This window comes from Elaeis guineensis, chromosome 1, assembly GCF_000442705.2.
Source record: "Elaeis guineensis isolate ETL-2024a chromosome 1, EG11, whole genome shotgun sequence".
NCBI classification, from domain to species: Eukaryota; Viridiplantae; Streptophyta; class Magnoliopsida; order Arecales; family Arecaceae; genus Elaeis; species Elaeis guineensis.
In genome coordinates, this window is record NC_025993.2 from 106284895 (window position 1) to 106304581 (window position 19687).

General features: G+C 39.5%; 2 protein-coding genes across 6 annotated transcripts; one reads left to right on the forward strand and one right to left on the reverse strand.

Moving 5' to 3' along the window:
- Positions 1–314: 314 nt before the first annotated feature.
- Positions 315–7633, forward strand: LOC105038317 (transcription factor LHW). Of its 2 annotated transcripts, XM_010914081.4 has the most exons (11): positions 338–916; positions 1633–1836; positions 1989–2070; positions 2678–2719; positions 2844–2903; positions 3510–3686; positions 3784–5427; positions 5558–5659; positions 6553–6693; positions 6797–6922; positions 7076–7633. In XM_010914081.4, the coding sequence occupies exons 1-11, from the start codon at positions 411–413 to the stop codon at positions 7244–7246; spliced, it is 3255 nt and encodes a 1084-aa protein (XP_010912383.3). In that variant the 5' UTR covers positions 338–410; the 3' UTR covers positions 7247–7633. The 2 variants fall into 2 exon arrangements, 1 of the variants encoding a protein (XP_010912383.3); XR_830701.4 differs by lacking the exons at positions 6797–6922; positions 7076–7633 and having other exon boundaries at positions 315–916; positions 3784–5456; positions 6553–6690.
- A 4358-nt stretch (positions 7634–11991) lies between these two features.
- Positions 11992–16694, reverse strand: LOC105038319 (BEL1-like homeodomain protein 1). 4 transcript variants are annotated; one of them, XM_029262548.2, is made up of 5 exons: positions 16543–16694; positions 14420–15388; positions 13396–13760; positions 13164–13224; positions 11992–13077 (listed from the first exon to the last, which is right to left on the reverse strand). In XM_029262548.2, the coding sequence occupies exons 2-5, from the start codon at positions 15203–15205 to the stop codon at positions 12298–12300; spliced, it is 1992 nt and encodes a 663-aa protein (XP_029118381.1). In that variant the 5' UTR covers positions 15206–15388; positions 16543–16694; the 3' UTR covers positions 11992–12297. The 4 variants fall into 4 exon arrangements, with proteins under 4 accessions (XP_029118381.1, XP_073114682.1, XP_019704008.1 ...); XM_073258581.1 differs by lacking the exon at positions 16543–16694 and adding an exon at positions 16303–16436; XM_019848449.3 differs by lacking the exon at positions 16543–16694 and adding an exon at positions 15856–16409.
- Positions 16695–19687: the final 2993 nt, after the last annotated feature.

Sequence of the window (19687 nt, forward strand, 5' to 3'; positions counted from 1 at the left end):
TCTAAAACCCTGGTCGTCAAAGCTTCCTTGCAGCGGGGTGGGTCCACGGTAAATTTCATTGGCTAATGATGCTTCACAGCGTAAGAGCATCTGCCACGTGTAGAATCCAACATTTTTCTTACAAATAGGTTTATAAAGGATCCGCCACTCGACAGGCCGACCACGGGTCTCTGATTTCATCCGACGGTCCAGATCGCTTCTCCGCGCGGAGCAACATAGCCCAATGCACTGCACCCGCGGAGCAGCGGAGAGGGGTCTCCAGTTTCCCTGCGACTAGAGAGGGGGACCGACGGCATGGAAAGATTTTTTTTTTTTTTTTTCGCTTCGTTTTTCTCTCTCCAAAACTTTTCTCTCTCCCTATGAAGCTTTTTTTTTAATATTTTATTCCTCGGTTTCCGGTTTTGCCCCTGATGGAGGGAATGATGGCTGTCTCCGGGACGTCGCAGTTTAATACGTGTTCCCAGAAAGGGCCTCCTCTTCTTGTAAATTTTCTTCTCGCTCCAAAGCGTCTTGTCGCTCTTTCGGTGTGGCTCGTCCATGGGTGGCCGGAGACCGGCGGCGGGGACGGAGGCGGAGGTTGGGAGGGCGGAGCGGGCGAGGAAGAGGGGCGGCGAGGTCAGGACGAAGCAGGCTGGGAGGGGCTCCTGCCGAGGGAGCTAGGCAGGAATAGATCGCCGGACCGCGGCGGCTCCGACGTCTGCCCTTCTCTCCTTCTCTCTTTTTCTCTCCGACTAGCTTTTCTCGCGTTCTTGCTTCGATTTGGGTGCGAAAAATCGGGTTTTGCCGAGTGTTCTTGTTTAGAGGCTCTTCGGGGAACGATGGGGCTGATGCTTAGAGAAGCGCTGAAGAGCCTCTGTGCCGAGATTGGGTGGTCCTACGCGGTCTTCTGGAGGGCGATCGGTGCCCGGAACCCGATGTAAGCTCAAAGTCTTCTCTTTTCTTTTGGTTCCTTCCGGTTTCCTTGATTTATGTGTGTGTGTGTGTTTTTTTTTTTTTTTGGAGGATTGGGTTTATTCTTTTTTGCACCTCTTTTGGGAGGGGCTGGGGTTTTGTGGGGAAGATCTAGATGTTGACTAGCTTCGATGAACTAAGGATTCGATTCCGAAAGAATCCACCTTTCTATATACATGTATACATATGTTTTTTGACTGAGTTAATAAGTGGAGAGTATTTATTATGCTTCCTGGTTAAGTAGTTTCCTACAGTGCATGCTTTTTTCAGTTAACTTTGTAAAAAAAAGGTATGGTTTTATGCGCTTATTCTCTGTTTCCGTAATTTACTTTTGCTGTTTCTTTGTGCAAGTAGAAATGCCAGATCCTTATTGTCATATTCTGTTCTCTAGATTTCGAAGTTAAAAGAGAAACATGTGATTTTGGCGTGAAATTTGGCTTACTAAAGCCATTAACAGAGTGACAGTTTTTATGTTTTAACATTAATATAGAAATTTTATATCCTGGTTGAATTTTACTGTGGTCTTTATAATTTCATCAAAATTATAAAAAAAAAAAGGAAACAAGGAGTTCTCGAGAAAGAGACTTGATCACGGATGAGTGTTGTCATGTTCAAACCTGAGAATGGGATTTGTGATTTATTTGAACTGAGGGTTTTAAGGTTTGCTCTGAAATTTGGCAGGCATTTGGTGTGGGAGGATGGATATTGTGAACGGGTGCTGGGCATTTCGGGGTTTGAAGCTGTGGATTTACTGCTCAAGGAACAGGGGCTGATAAGGAATCATAACAACGATCACGCTTCTGAGCTCAGGGGACAATCGGAGGACAGAGTGGGCATGCTGGTTAATAAGATCATGGCAGCACAGGTCCATGTTGTAGGAGCTGGGTGTGTTGATTATTTTTCTGCCATCATTTCCATTGTATCCCTTTATAGAGTGCCATTATTGAAGCTCCCCCCACCCTCTCTCTCTCTCTCTCTCTCTCTCTCTCTCTCTCTCTCTTTGAGATAAAGTTTCGTAATGGGCTGCCATATTTCAGGATAGTTGGGCAAGCTGCTTTGACAGGAAATCATCAATGGATTATCCAAGATACCCTTCATGATTATGGATGCATAGCCGAGGTATAGCTTTTGTTGTTTTGATTCTTTAGTAAGGTTTTGAATGAAAGATCATATTTCTTGGAAGATCTTCTGATGTTGATAGTGATGGATTTAAAAAATTTATCTGATTGTAGCAGGTAGAAAAACCTATGGCATAGGTAGAATGTTAATAAGAGATAATGGTCATGTGGATGGTACTTTATCATGTTGTGTAATTTTGGTTAGAAAGAATTAATCTGCTGTAATGGACACAGGTCATAAGTATCTGAATTTCAAATGGACAAAGAAAAATTGGTATGCATTGTCATTTATTCATGATGGACAATCTAAAATGTTTTATAAGCATGCTGCGCATAACTTTATCTTTCATATCTGTTGACATTTTCATTGTGGAGTCTTGTGTGATTCTGTTTTAAGCATCACATATGCTGTTCGCATGATTGTAAGCATCACATTGGAAGTTCCATGAAAACCTGCATTTTGCTATGTGATTATAACTTACAAGCACTTTCTATTCATTTTTTTGAGTTATATTATAGCTTAATTTCTTAACATCCTAAATAAATAGGGATGCAACATGTAGATTTTGGCAAGAAATTTTATATGGCACTTGTTTTTTCCTTGATAGGGTTTGGCTGAGATTAACCACCAATTTTTAGCAGGCATTCAGGTCTGGAAGTTGTTCTCTCATTACTTTTTAAAATTAATTTTCAAGCTCACGTCTTCATTTTACAATGATCAGTCTTCCCTTGTTTTCACTTGCCAATTTCTATATTGTTATTTGTTTTTTACAGACCATTGCAATTATTCCTGTGATTCCACATGGTGTTGTACAACTTGGTGCTACCCAAATGGTATGGTTATCTTTTTAATTTTCATTATTAAAAATGAATACATGTTGCTGCATGGCTAAATCTAAGTTTTGACAGAAGCCTATTTCACCTTTTGGAGTCGGCTATACATGTCCCACTTCCAAATGGTTCGAGAATAAACTGCTGAAAGGGCATGCATGAACTCAGACAAGAATGTATCTGCTGCATAATATCACTTAACTAATTCTGAGTGGTTTCATTTGAATAATATGTAATGTATCTAAAAAGAGCATACTAAACCATGATTGTGCTCAAGAATTCCATGTACAAGATGGCATTCATATGTATAACCAAATCTTTTCTACTATTAATGTGATATGAGCATTGCATGTACACCACATGTACATCTATATTTTTCTTTGGTTCTGTTTTCTTTCTTTTCTTTTCTTCTTCTTCTTCTTCTTCTTCTTCTTCTTTTTGTAAAGGGTTACATAATATATGCCTTATAACTAAGCAGTGTATGTCTTGGAACTTGTGTGTTATTAATTTTTTTTTTCTGGCCCGTTTCAACAGATCATGAATACAACTTGTAATGAAGTGGCTGTATGTCTTGGAACTTATATGTTATTTTTTCTCCCCTTTAAACAGATCATAGAAAATATTGTGTTTGTAAACCATGTGAGGAGCTTATTTGCCCAGCTAGCTCATGTGCCTGGAGCCCTTTTTTCTGATATCACTCAAAAAACTTTAAGCCAGAGGAGTCAAGTACATTCTTCACCTGCCATGCAAATCTCTTATCACCAATCTACAAATACATGCACTCAGGTACTTTCCCATTTTTGCTGTTGGACTCTTTTGCCACCTCTTCAAATTTTCAAATTCAAGATCTGTTACTCAGCTTTCTTGTGCTACATTGCCACAGTCAAGTGAGAATTTTCCACAGATGGCTTCAGAAGTGACATCAACTAAACAGACCATCACAAACAAAGCAATGCTGCTTGCTGGCCAATTTCAGCCAAATGTATATCCAGGAGTTAAATCTGTCCATCATGCTAATAGCCAACTGGGAAATAGAGCTGCAGGAGCTCAGATTATACTCTCCAAGCCAGATGAGAGTTTTATCCACCAGCTGCCGAGTGTTCCAAGCATGGAAGGCCAAAATCAGCCTTTAGTGTTGACTTCAGGTGCATCTTTTAGTGGCTTAACATTTCCTGAAGAGCAGCTGCTATTAATGTCAAATGTTCGATCTGCTGACAATACAGAATCTGCATTAGATAATGGTAAAATAGATCAGTTAAAATCCAGTAAATGCAACCTATCTAGTTCTTTAAAAGATCCTGATGTTGTTCACTTCTTTGGAACAAGTGGATCATTGGAAAATGCAAATGATCCTGGAAACTTTGGTTCACTTCCAGATGGCACTACAGAAAGTATCAGAGTTTCATGTGCCAAATCATCTCTTTGTGGGGTAGCTCAAATGTCCAACCAAAGGAATCACTCAAATAGTAGTCATGGGATTTCAGGAAATTCCCAGCAGAACCAGCTGTCTGCCATGAAAAATTCTCAAACTGTGTTGACAACAGAAAAGCAGAAAGTGAAAAACAATCTGTTTCAAGCTTCCCATGCCCCATCTTCTGAATCTGATGCAAGTGATTTGTGTCATAATTTGCTTGTTGGCTCTCTTCCAGCACACAGGGTGAGCAATTCAAATTGTGCGTGGCAAGACCAAAGATCTTGCAATGTAGCATGTGGAGCCAATGTTGCATGCACTGCACATGGGCAGAATTTAAAAAATTTGGATGCATCTGAGCCTCCACATACGTTAAATGAAAAAACTTCTTTCTTACCTATGGAGCCAATGTCAGGAAATGATCTGTTTGATATGTTGGGTCTTGAGGATAAGACAGATTATGCATGTGGCAGTCTGGATGATGTTTTGTTATGGAGGGATGATCTAAATGCTTGCAAATTGGATGCTGATATTTCTAGTCTCTCGACTCAACTGGATGTTTGTTCTACCTTTGATTCATTGAACGATGAGATTTTCTGTAGTCAGATTTTCTCTGTAGCTGACTCTGACCAACTGCTGGATGCTGTGATCTCAAAGTTCAACTCTGGTGCCAAACAGAGCTCGGATGACAGCATGTCTTGTAAAACTTCGATAACAAATATCCATATTTCTCATCATGGCGATTCCCCCAACATTGGCCAGGTGGATTTGTTAGAGCAGGTGCAAGGTGAGAATTTTGTTCTTGCACCCATGCTTGTGAAACCAGAGAAAGCTGCTTCAAGTTATATCAAACCTGCATGTAGTCTGGACAAAACTGAAAAGTGCTCCCAGAGAGTTGGGTTTCATAAATCCCAAATTCGCCTTTGGGTTGAAAGTGGCCAGAATGTGAAATCTGATAGTTTGTCTGTTTCAAATGGTAAAAAAGTTGAGGACATAGGTAAACTGAATCGGAAGAGACCCAGACCAGGAGAGAGCCCTAGACCAAGGCCAAAAGATCGCCAGATGATTCAAGACCGTATTAAGGAACTTCGAGAGATTGTACCGAATGGGGCAAAGGTGATCTTGCTGATGCTTGAAGCCTTGAGGTTTTTATCGTAGTTTCTGTCATTCTAATTCATTTTATAGTTAATATATAAGAATATTGTTAACTTCTCTTGGTTTTTGCATTGTTAATTTGTGGAAGCAGTGTAGTATTGATGCTTTATTGGAGAAGACCATAAAGCACATGCTTTTCTTGCAAAGTGTGACAAAGCATGTGGACAAGCTCAAGGAAATTGGAGAGCCTAAGGTATGAGGTATTTTTCCATTGTTAGTTCTAGCTATGTGTTCTAGCTTAAGTATGGTACGTAGTGCCCCTCTCCATCTTCATCTAAAAGAAAAAGGGAGGGAGACCAGCACCATGTTATAATTACTTGAGTCCAGATTTTTGGAGATTCAACAACCAAAAATCAAACTAGAAATCTGTGGTTGCTAAGCAGGGTTATCTGACCATTGCAGCAAGCCCCCATTCACAACCCTGGTACTGAATTGAGCCTTTTGCAAGTTCATGTGCTGTCAGTTTTGGGCAATAAAAAATATCTCAAGGCATAAGCTGATCATCATGAAACTTTTAGCTGCTGTGTATGGACAACAGTTTGAAAATACATGCCTTTGGTCATCGCCCATAAGCTAAAGTTAGCATGTACACCTGTTGATTGGATACGATGATGGCACTGTCATCTGCTTGATGCATTTATGGGTGGGTAATCTAGCAACCAAAATGTCACTGCCTGATATGCCAAAAGATTTCTCCAATGATATTTGAAACCTTGATCTTGGCATGCTCGTCACCTGCCAGCACACATGCCACACCATGGCAGAATGATAAAAGACTTGAGAAATCCTTTTTAATTAAAAAAATAAAATGGATAAATATGTCTTGTGCCAACCCATGCCAGGTGCTGCTACTGGATTGGTGTGGTATGTGCTCAGCAGCAAGGACTGGCATGGTTGGCACTTGAAACCATGGGTAAAACCAGATATCGGCGTCAAGGGAACTTGACATGATATCATTGTTCGGATATCTAATGTGATTGTTGCGGTGGAGGTGTTTCAGGACTTGGTTTTGATTTATGAAAGTTTGCCAACTGGTTTATAGTATCGTTGAATCAGTTGAAGTATTGACTTCATATGCGCATACAGATAATTAGTAAGGAGGGTGGTCCGCTCTTGAAGGACAACTTCGATGGTGGGGCAACATGGGCATTTGAAGTTGGTGCTCAGTCCATGGTCTGTCCAATCATAGTTGAAGATCTGAACCCACCTCGTCAAATGCTAGTGAAGGTAAATTGCTTCCATACATGCACTTTATACATCTTATTACCATCGCCTTCAAAGTATCATTTGCCAAGAGAAGAGGAACAGACGTTTGTAGTCTTTTCTTCAGATGCTTTGTGAGGAGCGTGGTTTCTTTCTGGAGATTGCTGACTTCATTAGAGGGCTGGGATTGACCATCGTAAAGGGAGTGATGGAAGGTCGCAACAATAAAGTTTGGGCACGTTTCATAGTAGAGGTACAACCACTTTTGATCTTGAAAGTTGTGTATTTTGTTTATTAATGCATTCATTCACTCAAGCATCGAAATTTATCTTTCAGGTCCAAATTTTTTAGCGTGTATTTGACTGAAACTACAACTATGTAGTTATTTTGTCTATCTTGTATGTAGGCGGATAGGGATGTGACGAGGATGGAAATTTTCCTATCACTTGTGCGATTGCTGGAACCAACTGCTGGAAGCAATATAGCCCCACAAAATGCCGACAATGTCAGCATGCCACATACCATGCTGCATCAACCTACTATTCCTGTAACAGAGTTGTCTGATCGCCATCTATAAGCAATCCAACCTTTGTGGACAATGCTAAGAGTGGGGTTGGCTTCTCCTGCCATGACTAGCATTCCAATGTCCGTAAGGGTCTTTGAGCACCACATTAGATGTCTTATCAAGGGGGCTAGCTGCTTAGTTCTGGAAGCTTATTCAAATCTGACAAGCTGTACATTTTGATAATGCTAATTGTTGATCTTGCTCAGGTTTTCTATGTAAGCTTGTTTGTCTTTCCTTCTGGGGCATTTTCTTTTGGTGGTGAGGTGGCAAGTATTGTTGTAGTTTCTTGTGGGGAGTTCCTCCAGGTGAGCAGACTACAGATGTAAAAACTTGTAGGCATGAGAATTGGTGTGTTGTGTGCTCAGGCTTTCAATTCATCTAACTTTTAACCTGCTTAAATCCATGGTTCGAGTTGTTCATTATGTGAATGTCCAAAGCTTATCCTTCATCAAAACCAAAAGCTCTGCCTGAGAATGGTCCATTCCATGGTATCAATGTTGTATTAGAGACATCAAGGTTGGAGGCTATTTTTGTTATTGTGATCAAAGACGTTATTGTCAGTGCCAAATATATTTCTTCTGAGCATTTTAAGAAGCCCAATGCTATCCGACTCTTTCAGAAATGTGGGGTGAGCTGAAATACATTGAAGAAACTTGCAGTTGTGTTTCCGCTTACTGAAGAGATTTAATCCTTTGTATTTCAACTGAAGAAAGAATCAAGTCCCGTTGCATTTTAAAACCATAAAATATATTAAGGTGTGAGCCACATGTCACTGAGTTTTTGGCTTTATTTATCACATTATATGATAACATCATTTGGACGAAATGGTCTTCCTCCTGTTTATCACAAATTGCTAACATCATCCATTAATGTGGCCAAATGTTTTTGCTAGTTGCATTTTATTGGTCGGTAGTATCAGGGTCTATTTAGTTCGTGATTGAAATCGAAATAAATTGAAATAAAAAGTGGAATGTTTATATTTTTCGATGAGTTTAGTTTGATGTTGGAATATGAATCGAAATGAAATTTGAATGTGAAAAATCGATATTAAATTTTGAAGAATTGAAGTATTTTTATTCTTTCTTGGAATTAGAATTTGATGAAATTTTTTCATTTAAATGGTCAGAAAGGAAGCCACTCGTTCTAATTCACAAACATATCTTGAAAGTAAAGCTCTACAACTTCCATGCAATATTCCTTTGGTTGATAGAATCATGATGGTCTTTGATGTGCTTATCCCTCGAGTTTTGCACCCGTGTACTGCAACAACAGAAGCATGCTTGTAAGCTCGGATAGGCACTAGATCAACTGTGAATGGCGTTCCTTTTTGAATCTTATCAACCCTACTGGCAAATTAGATCAAAGAAGAAGTGTGCCTTCACTTGGTTGGCACACTTTTCACTAGCTCCACTGGTGAAGCATATCTTTCTCGAGCTACCCATGCCGAGCACTGTAGATGCACCTCCCAAAGGTTCGAACACAAATTCTCTTCTCAAGTGTTATTTTCTTGTGAATGCTTCATCAGCATGCGACCGACATGGCAGTTTGTGTGATCATAAAACTTTTGTTGGCAGTTAAGATACAATGGCTCCTACTTTCTGATGGGGTTAAAGGATTTATTTAAGCATAATGCTGCTATCATGGAATCTAATTCTAGCCTTCTAGCCATATCTTAAAGAATGCGATTATTCGGTAATCAATTTGCATCCTTTCATGATGTGCCAAACTATCTTGTCTGCAATATTAAATATTATTCTTTTATAATTTTGTCAAACAATGATATAATGTTTTTGATGGGTAAGAATGATATATATCATGCTTCCAAGTCAGCATGTTGGCATCTCTAATTGTTTAGTAGAAGCAATGATCCTCCAATATTGCTATCACAGATTGAAAGTTTCACTGTATTAATCATGATGTCATTCTCAGATGCCATTTGAGGAATAGTGCTGTCCATTCCTCAAAGGATTAACAGAAATATGGGATTTTGTGAATCATCAATCAGCATAGAAAACGAGAAATAGTTGTGGAGTATATGCCATACATTTGATAGTAATATATGCTATATGTAGGCCTTTTTTCGTATTGACTGGTGTACGCCTAGCCCGGTTGATCTTTAAGTCAAATCATTGAGCAATGGTGCAATCTCCATCGCATACATTTCGAATTGATCCAAGTCATCAACTTTTGTAAAAGGCTTGTCACATCAAAAGTGACAAATTATGTGAAGTTGGTCCGTTAAAGCTAGACGGACCGGGGATTTGACTGCACACAATGGTTTCCGGGCGAGTAAAATCATAATATTGCAGTCTCTTATTATTTTAAGTAATAGAAAACTTTTTTTTTTTTGGGTAGAAAAACAGAAAACCCTTTTTCCTTTTTCTGGGTAAAGAATAACAGAAAATTCTTAGAAAACATAATAAGAAACAAGAATCTTCTCACATGTGCATTAGAATATATCGTATAGAAATAGCTTTCTATTTTACCATATTTTTTTTCGTACATATCCTAAAGAGAACTCCAAAATCAAATTAAAACTAGATTTCTCTTACTAATGAAGTACGTGAATCTCATGATGTAGAAAAAAGAAAGACGATCACGCTTATAAATTGAGGCTATCTGCTTGCATCCTCTTTCTTTCTCATGAGTCCTTTCTCCTTCTATGAATTTTTCTCTTCATAAAAACATCCAAAACGGTGTTTACCAACATACATGATTAAACGATACATATCTAAGAAAATAGTTATTTAATATCTCAATATATATTTTCAGAATAAATTGATATATAATGTTCAAAATATGATGTTCATTAATATATACTACATGATCAGATGATACACATCTAGCCAAATAGTCATTTAGCATCCCCATTTATACTTTTGGATAAATCAATATATAATTTTTAGAACATGATGTTTATTAGTATATTGTATATGACTAGGTAATGCATACTCGTTAGTTTTTAGATATATAATATAAGTTTCTCTGATGCACATTTGCAGTGATCCAATACATACCTCTAAGTAAATTGATATATACTTTTCAGAATATAGTATTCACAGGTATATAGTATATAACCAAATAATATACATTTAGCAAAATAATTATCCAGTATTTCAATACATATCTCTGGGTAAATCAATACATAGTTTTCATAAAATATAATCTTCCCCAGTATATACTATATGGGTAGGTGATATATATTTGTTGACTTTCTAATACATACTGTAAATTTTTTTGATCTAGAAAAATAGAAGAATTTGGAGGGAGAGAAAGAGACTTGGGGATGATAAAGAAAGCCTTACAAATGAGAGAGATAGCTTGGCATGGAAGAGGATGGATGGAGAGAGGCTTGACAATAAAGAAAGTAGGATGCAAATGGATGGCCTCTCTTCACATAGGTCAAGGGGCCATTCCTTTGACTCGAATCAATGAATAGTTTACTTCATAAGAAATTGAACAAAAAGCTATTGAATTAGTCTATCTTTTGCGTGTACCAATTAAAGTATTTTGAAATGAATTAAAGAAATATTGAAAAAAATAGCTAATTTTCTTATTAATACAATCGTCATCTCTACATAATATTTCTTCGAAATATAAGTTCTACAAATTTTTTTTTTCTTTTTTAATTTTTAGAAGCACAAGACTAATGAATTTCATACGTAGTAGGAGTCCCATCTGGATTTGACTTGTCGATTTATTTTTAAGATGAGAGCTAGAGAAAACATGGCAAAATAAAAAATCTATCCCGTATAATATTTTTTGGTTTATACTCTAATAAGTGTCAATTTACAATTGATTGCTTTACAAATAACATGGAGAGATCAAGACCCAAACTCTTTGGGAACGTCTACAACTTGCGTCATTATGTCCCTTGGTCTTCCGTCAATGATAGCTATGTATATTTTCTCTTCTTCATGTAGAGATATGTTCCCCATTATTTTGTGATGGATCGTACGTTCAAAACTCCAACCATCAAAACTGCTAAATACTACAATAAATGTGAGTGAGATAGAAAGAAAGACAAGCCCAGGGCTAACAGGAGCAAAAGGCGTGCTACGCGGTTACATGCATGTGATTGTAGACCCCCCAATAGGAACTGTTCTCCCATTCTTGACGACGAAAAGGAAAAAGAGCCCCACACACATTAATCAAAAAGAAAACCCCCCCTGCTTTTCCCCTATACTTCCCCACCCTTCCCCTCATGTGTCCTTCACCTTGGACGCAACCAACCATCCCAAATGTCACACATAAACTTGGTGGGCTCATCACTCATGCCTTTACCACCCTCAAGCATAAGCTTTCATGTTCCCAAGCTCCCACCATCCATAGCTTTTTTTGATGAATTATTGCCTAAACATTATAACATGCACAAACGATGAAATAATTTTAAACTTTACACCTTGGCCCTACTATTAAACTGTTCCAAAGGATTTGTTTCTTTCTTGCAGCTCAATTTGCAGTCCTACATCATTATCATGGTCATCATTCAACTTTTTCCCATGAAATATGTATGAAACTAAAGGTACAGCTCCAAGTTGGAGAAGCTTCCATGAAAAAAAAAATAGAGCATATTATATGATTTGTGATCGGTATGATTCCAAACCTCCAAAAGTTGATGCCTAACTTTTTTAATCAAAATACCTGTCCGTCCTATTTGATTTGATCTGATTTAGTTCTTGTAAAGCAAACCGCAAAAATATATGACCCAAATCTAATTTGTTTTCACACGAGATAAACTACGTTCAGGTCCAACATTAAATTAAGATCCTATATATATATATATATGTATAAAAATTGCACACTGATGAGTTGTATGCATGTTCCAAAGGAGTGAAACAATATACATTCCTCAGCTTTATGGACTCAACTCCTAATCTGCTCAAATCCCAAACACAAATGGCTCTGTCAAAGTATAAAACCCATCAATCTGAAGCTATTCTTCTATACACTAGTCCTATCATCACTCAGTGAAAGGTTTCTCTTTACCCAGACCCCAACTACTACTACTACTATTCTACAGGCAACCTGATATACTCATTCAAATCTAAAGCAAATATAATTCAAGCTACAAAGTCTGGTAGTGGCTGAGCTGCAAACCTCTTTCTGTTCTGGATATCAATGCTCTCGTAGGCATTTGAAGGATGAGCAACACTCGGGTTGTTGTTGAAGGATGGCATGCTCTCATTGGAGAGAAAAGATGGCTGTGCTCCCGAGAGAGAGAGGTTCTCACAGTATGGGAGCCCAAGAGTGAGGGAAACACCATTGCCAGAAAACCTTGGTGTGAATTGCTCGGAGTCGAACCTTCCAAGGTCTGGAATTGGGTAAGCCCCAAAACTGCCACCATTGCTTGCAGTGCCTGCTATCAAGGAAAAGCCTTGGTCCCCGGCCCTCTGCTGTCCATCCATAAACTTCATTAAAAGCTCTCGGTTGCTCGTCTCATCCGACTTCATATCGAAACTGATCGAATGCGGCATGGCATTCGGCTGCAGCGATTCAACCCTTCTTGCCTTCTTTAGCCTTGGTTGCATGGCTGCTTCATTGTCATAGTAGGAAGCATGGCTTTTATCATTTCCTAAGGATGACGGCGATATAGCGACCGAAGAAACCTTCGTCTCAGTTGGGTGGTCTTGTGTTGTTTTGAGACTATCAGCCTGCCCAGTTCTTGTTGGGCTGTTCTCTTGATTTGCGCTGGACTTGGAGACTGAGTTCTCATTGGCATCACTCTTGCTAGCTTTCTCATCAGTATTGTTCTGTTCCTGGTCCTTCATTTCCTCCATGTACATTTCCTCCACCATTGGCTTCCACAGTCGGACCCTTGCATTTATGAACCAGTTCGAGACCTATAGGAGGGGAACCACATAAGTCCTCAATTGAATACTTGGACATAAATGTGACAAGAGATAAGTGATTCATATTTTTCAAGTACCTGACTCCTAGTAAGCCCTGTTTGTTTCGCAAGCATGATTTTGTCTGAATCCTTTGGGTAGCTGCAATCCACGCAATGGAATTTATGTAAATAGTTTAATTCTAAGACAGACTGCGAATTGATGGATGGTTCTATTGAGAGATTGCCAATGCTACTACAAGCATGAATTGATGCCATGAAACAACAATTTGGATGGAGTTGTTCCAGATAATTGTCATATTCAATCACTTACGGGTGGAGGAAGTGTTCAAAGAGCCAAGCCCGAAGAATGGAAACAGAGCGCTCAGGCAATCCTCTCTGGGGTCTCCAAGCATTGTGCTGGATCATTCCAAGCTGTTGGAGAGCCCGCTGCTGCCTCAGGTGATGGTCGACGAGCCGAAGCCTTGAGCTCCCAGACTTGGTTTCTTCCTCCCCCAAGCTCCTACTTGTAGCCCGAATTTGTCCGGCGATAGCATCTCGGAGGCACCGGAATTGCTTCGATATGGTCTGTAAAGCGAGGGCGGTGTATGTTCGTGCTGATCCGATTCCGGCCACAGCTTCGAAGGAAGTGACCACAATTTGCATCTGGTGGTGGTACTGCCTGTACCTCTGTTCCACCTTCAAAAACAAGAAAGGAAAAGAGAGCCAAAATTTAATTCAGAAATGAACAGCTAACAGCAAGCCGAAAATACGCTGATGGATTCTGAGTAATGGGAATTAAAACAAAAAAAGCTTATTTTATTCCATCAAAATGAACAAGGAAATGAAAAACTTGTTGATAGAATGGCACACAAAATCGTTAGGGAGCAAAAAAGTTAAATTTCTCAAACTAGACCAAGATAAGAAGCACATGAACAAAATTCACGTTTTCAGAATTTTATACCAAGTTACAGTAAAGTGAAACATAGAATAATTGTACATGACGAGCTTTCATGGGTCTCTATTTTATATTCACTCAACGTCTAAAATTCCTTACCTTGTGACAAAATTCGATTATAACGACAAAATTTTCTATTGCCAAGTACACAATTTCGCTTGATGAACTCTTACTGATCAAAATCCAATTCAGACTAAAACTCCGGACTGGCAATTAGAACTTTGTTAGGTAGGTGATTGTTCAACAAGATTGAAGCCAAATTCGAAGTACCACAGTAAATTCTTTTTCTCAAAACACAAGAGTTCGATCTTTCCTATCAAAATTAAGCTAATGAAAGCATATGAAATTCTTGATGACAAGCAGAAATAGTTCATGTAACGATATCCACACAGAACCTTACCTCATCAAGCATGTTAACAAGCTTTGCCTTCTTCATCTGAAGCTCCTGCCTCTCAGCTGTGGTGAGATCAGCCCCTCTCTTCGTGCTCGTCTCCTCCTCCCCCATCCCGGCGCCCGTACCTTCCGACTCCCTATTGCTCTTCATAGGACTCTTGGAATTAGTCCCCTTCGCCGGATCACCTTTAAATCCCAGCCCGACGTTTACCACCTCGTCGAGCAATCGTTGAGCTGCCTTCAAGTACTTAGAACCCATCAAAAAGCTCTGCAAGCCGGAGACACCACTCGAAACACCCGAAGCCGAGGACAAAGACCCCAGGATCTTCTTATCCTCGGTGCTCGCTGGAGCTATCTCCGGCACCGGGGCGACCATCTCCCGTGGGGAGAGGCTGAGGGACAGAACTTGCTGAGGCTGACGCATGGTGGAAGGGCGTTGGGGGCCCAACTGCGAGGCCATGTCGATGGAATTGCTCGCCGGTGTCGGGGTCCATAGGTTGCAGTGGAGGCGGGGGACTAGACCATGGACGGTGGAGACATCATGGGGGACTTCGATGGGCTGCGGGCGGCTGGATTCGTGGGAGGCGACGGTCGGTTGGAGCGGGATGCCGACGAAGTGTTGTTGTTGCTGGTGGTTAATGGGATTTAGAGAATTCATGGAGTTCAGGAGGACCATGTTGGCCGGAGCGGCGGCGGCCGTGTCGGAATATCCAACATAATTGGGGTTCATGAGGTAGAGAGTCTGTAATCCATCAGTTTGGATTTCGGGGGTGCCATGAAAGTACGTAGCCATGGATAATTTTGTTTTCTATTTGAGGAAATAGTTATAAAAAAAAAATCGCTCAAGTAGAGATCAAAACTCTCTTATCTCCTGGAAGAAAAATTTAAGATCACTCATCGCTTAGCTCACGGAGATGCATGGAATAACGTGGAGCTCCATATGCTCGCAGCCCGATCGCCATGTTGTACAATTCTCCTGAAGAAAGGAACAAGGAAAAGAATATGTGAATGGTGAACATTGAAGATAAGCAGAAAGAGGTAAGAAATACTAACATATAATTTATAAAAAACTCAACTAGGATACAAAAAACAAACACTTGATGAAATTGATAGAGATAATAATACTGATAGAGGTAACAGTTCTTGATGGCTATTTTCGCTAGGATCTCGTGTTCTAAAATCAAAGTTTCGATCGAAGAACTCGATAAAGAAGGCCAAAGAGAAGTTTCGATAGCTGAGCAAATGAATCTGAAAATTATTCATGAAGGAAGTAGCTAGAATTTGGATCCATCCATCGGTGGAGGAAGGATCCATTCTATAGAAATTCTACTATACGAAGAGAGAGATGAGAGGAGGAGTAGAAAGGGAGAGAGGAGAGGGATATAAAAGAAAGGCAGCCATCTTCGTCAAGTGATATAACCAAGTATATTTCATTGGCAATACCTGAGGGATGCAATCCCATGAGCACGTGGGTTGTGATATAAGAATGGTTGTGGAATTCTCTCTCCCCCCTTTTCTCTCCCCCCTTTTCGCAGGAGTGATCTCTCTTCCTCCCTTCTTCTTCTCCTCTCTCTCTCTATCTCTCTCTCTCTCTCTCTCGGGGTCTCACGCACGCTGAGACAGATCTTAGATATATTATGAGTTAAAAAAAGGGAAACGGAGGCTATCTCAGACTCATGTCAGAGTCCTGTACCTCCTACCCTCTCTCTCTCCAACTGAAAAGGAAAAGAAATAAAGCCACCAGTTAAAAAGACTCAGCTAAACGGAAAAAGGAAAATAAGAACAGATATCCATCTCTCACCACCATTATCCTCACACCCCTAATATTTCTTTTCCTTTCCCTTTTCTAAATAGTTTATTATAAAATGACTAGTTTTTTGGATTGTATACATGAAGATGTACTGTAAACTATGGTGCACCCAAGAAGAGGATTGGGAGGTGGTGTGATTCCCGGGAATGGATCAAAAGAGGGCACGGTCCGGTTGATTTGACCCTCCTTTCCTCATCATTAGATGCAGGAGGGTGGGAGAGAAAGATAGACATGGATAGATATAGATATACTATTCTACAGTTACATATATATATATATATATATATATATTTAAAGAGAGAGACTGTTAGAGAACTGACAGAGGTGTCGGAGAGAACAAGCAGCTGAAAAAACTAGGAAACGTCGACTTCCACAGCCCGATTTAATATCGTGCGAGTGCGTGTGGAAAAGAAAGGAGGGCTTCCCTTCTCCTTCCAATTCCTCTTTCCCTTTGCTCTCAAAACAATAAACATGTATCTCCTTGCGTGTTGTTTATCTTCTCTGCCTTTTATTCATTTGTTAAGTCAGTCTTCTCCTTGTTTTCTTTTGTTATAATTTTATTTTTTGTGTTTTTTTGTGGTTGGATGCTGGGGTTTGAAGATAGAGCAGTTGAAAGATAAGGTACCCAACCAACCACCACCATAACACCGTGTGAGAGTGAGAAAGAGACAGAGAGGCTAATTCTTCCAAAGAAAAAGTAGCTAGATTTGGAATCGAGATCGACACAGTGTAACTCCTCCATAAGGTGCCTGCTTATATGTATTTTGTTAGTGGAGCTCTACTGCTCCAGGGATCAAAAGAGCATCTTATGCTCCCTTTTCAAAGTGGCATGTCTTGACTCTATTAAGTGGTCCTATCGGCCACTATACTTGTGCTGCCAAATATCATCTTTGTTGTTTATAGTGTATGATCTATGGATATTTAATCGCAAGCTAGTGTGGAGTGTTCCACCATGATGACCAATCACTCTACAATTGAAGAAAGTGACCATGTTATAGTGCATGCTTTATCTTGCACCCGGTCTAATGGTCGATAGCGTGGTCCTGTTGCCAAGCACCACACCAGTTGTTGGTGTATTGGAGACAACATGGTGTCCAGCAATCCATTTTCCCCCTTGTGATGTGGCCCTCTTTCCCAACACACGCACCCCTTGTTAGGGTTGGACAGCTTCACTAGTAAAAATATCTCCAGTCCTTCACCCATATACGGTTCATTGTACTGTCACTCTATTCTTTACTACTATTCCTCGTTTCGGAACTCCACTTTCCTTTCAGGAAAGAGACCATATACTGAGAAAGCAAGCAAAAGCATTAAGATATGATAATGCTTTTAGTTGAAAGTTGAAACTATTTATATAATATTTAAGAAGTTAAAAGGAAGCAAAAACAACATGGGAGCATATATCTCTATCTCAATATCATCACATGTTACCAAGAATAAATAAATTAAGATATCGTTATCCAAAACATGTGAAAATAATGTGTTAAAGAGGAAGGGAAACGTAGAAAAGGGGGCTAAGAGAGTTCAGGATCAGATAACACAAGGAATATTGTCCTGTTGGGAGGCTCAAGCCGTTGTTTTATGAATCATTGCGTTGGTGAAAAAAAGGAAGTGCTATAATCAATGGGTAATGATGGAGGACTTTCGATCTCGAACTCTAGCCATCGATCCTTAGCTAAACTATGGTGCATTAAGTTTTCAGCAAGCAAACCATCAGTAAGGTCTCATTTTCATGTATCTTTCAGATGCTTTAAAGGTAGATTACTTATAAGGTTCAAGATTTCTTCTCCCTAAACTTACTGCTATTTGCAACTGCAATAATATGAAAGCTTGTCTTCTTAAAATTTGCACATAAATCTTGAACTGGTTCTACTTTACGTCAGTCGTAAAGCATTGTGCTATGGCTTTATATATCGAGCATATCCATCTAACCGTACTCGATCTGAATCTTTACCGGAGAAAAAAATGTTTTGAATCACATTAGGTAAATAAATGCATAGCAAGTAATGGGCACCATGAATCTTTAGGTATTTAAAGAAAGATATATATTAATGAGTTCACCATTCTTCTTAGAAAATAAAAAAGAAAAAGAAAAAAGAGTTCCTAGTATATAATTGGAATTGAATGGTATCATTCATGGAAACAACCAAAGTACAATGAAGTATCAGCATACTGATCGCTGACTTGGCTTCTGCACGGTAATATAACTGGAACAGTGGGAAAAAAATGGGAGTCACTGTACTCCTCGTTGGATTTATAATTCTTCATGTCATGATATTATTGGTGTCATCTACTAAATCAAAGAGAGGACGTTATCATAGTTGGACATTTTTGGTAGCTAGCTAGCCTGCAACAAAGTAAGCCACTTGTTGTTGCTTTTGGTGTTGTGGATAAGGGAGAACCCTCGGGTCGTACGAATCGTTATTGATGATTCCACGTTTCTCTTCCATAGCATTCCTCCGATTAGTTCACTTCCTATGCTCTGACACTCAAGAAGGTTTTACTGGTACTATCAAATGAGGATATATAGGATATGTTCGAAGTTCTAACTGTTCAAACCAAAGGATTTTACATACTGTTGTAAAACTATTTCAATTGCAAAAATGATCGAGAGCTGGAGAAAGAGAAAAAAATGGTATTAGGTACAATAATACAAAAGTTGGTTGTTGGTGGAGCCCTCAACTATGTTCAGCTGATTGAGACTACACATTTGAAGAAGCTTTCAAGGGCCTCCCACATGGTTCCGTATCGTGTTTGAGGTCATTAAAAGAGACTATTGGCGTCATTTTTAGAGTGTTTTTAGGTGCATATGGCCCCATGTAAGGCAAGATGCGTGCATATGGCCCTTTATTGTAGTTGTTGTTTTGTGTTGAAAGTTAGTAGGAGGATATCCTTTTTAAATGAGAGGTTAGAGATGAAGAGGGTGGGAATCAAACAGGGGGCCCTCTCTTCATTAGCAAGAAAATGTGGGTGCAATGGCATGTCCTTATGTGACCCATTTTTCTTTAAAGTAGCCCCCTCATGTACGCAATCCCATCTTTTGATATTTTTTTTTCTCCCGAGTTTCAACAGCCACACAACAAAACTCTAACACTGCCTTCCCACTTGCAGTAGTATTGCACTTCCTCATAAATTCCCCCATAACCTAACCTTTTTCCCCTTTCCTTTATATCTACCTCTCCTTTCTCTTACTTTCGCTATTCTCTTTTTTATCTTCTTTTTTGATGATAATGGCCACTACACTCTCGAGCCGGTCCATAGACTCCTTACCGACACTTCGTTGGCACATGTTTGTGCAAGATAGCTCTAATGGCCTTGTCACTATGCAAAACACGCTAATCAATCACAATTGCCCACCAACATGACATGCTGCAATTTGTTGGTTGCTTTGTGCCATGCTTACCATTTCTTGCTGCATGCTTATCTTATTTATCAAAATGCAAATTTGGCATCGCATCAACCACA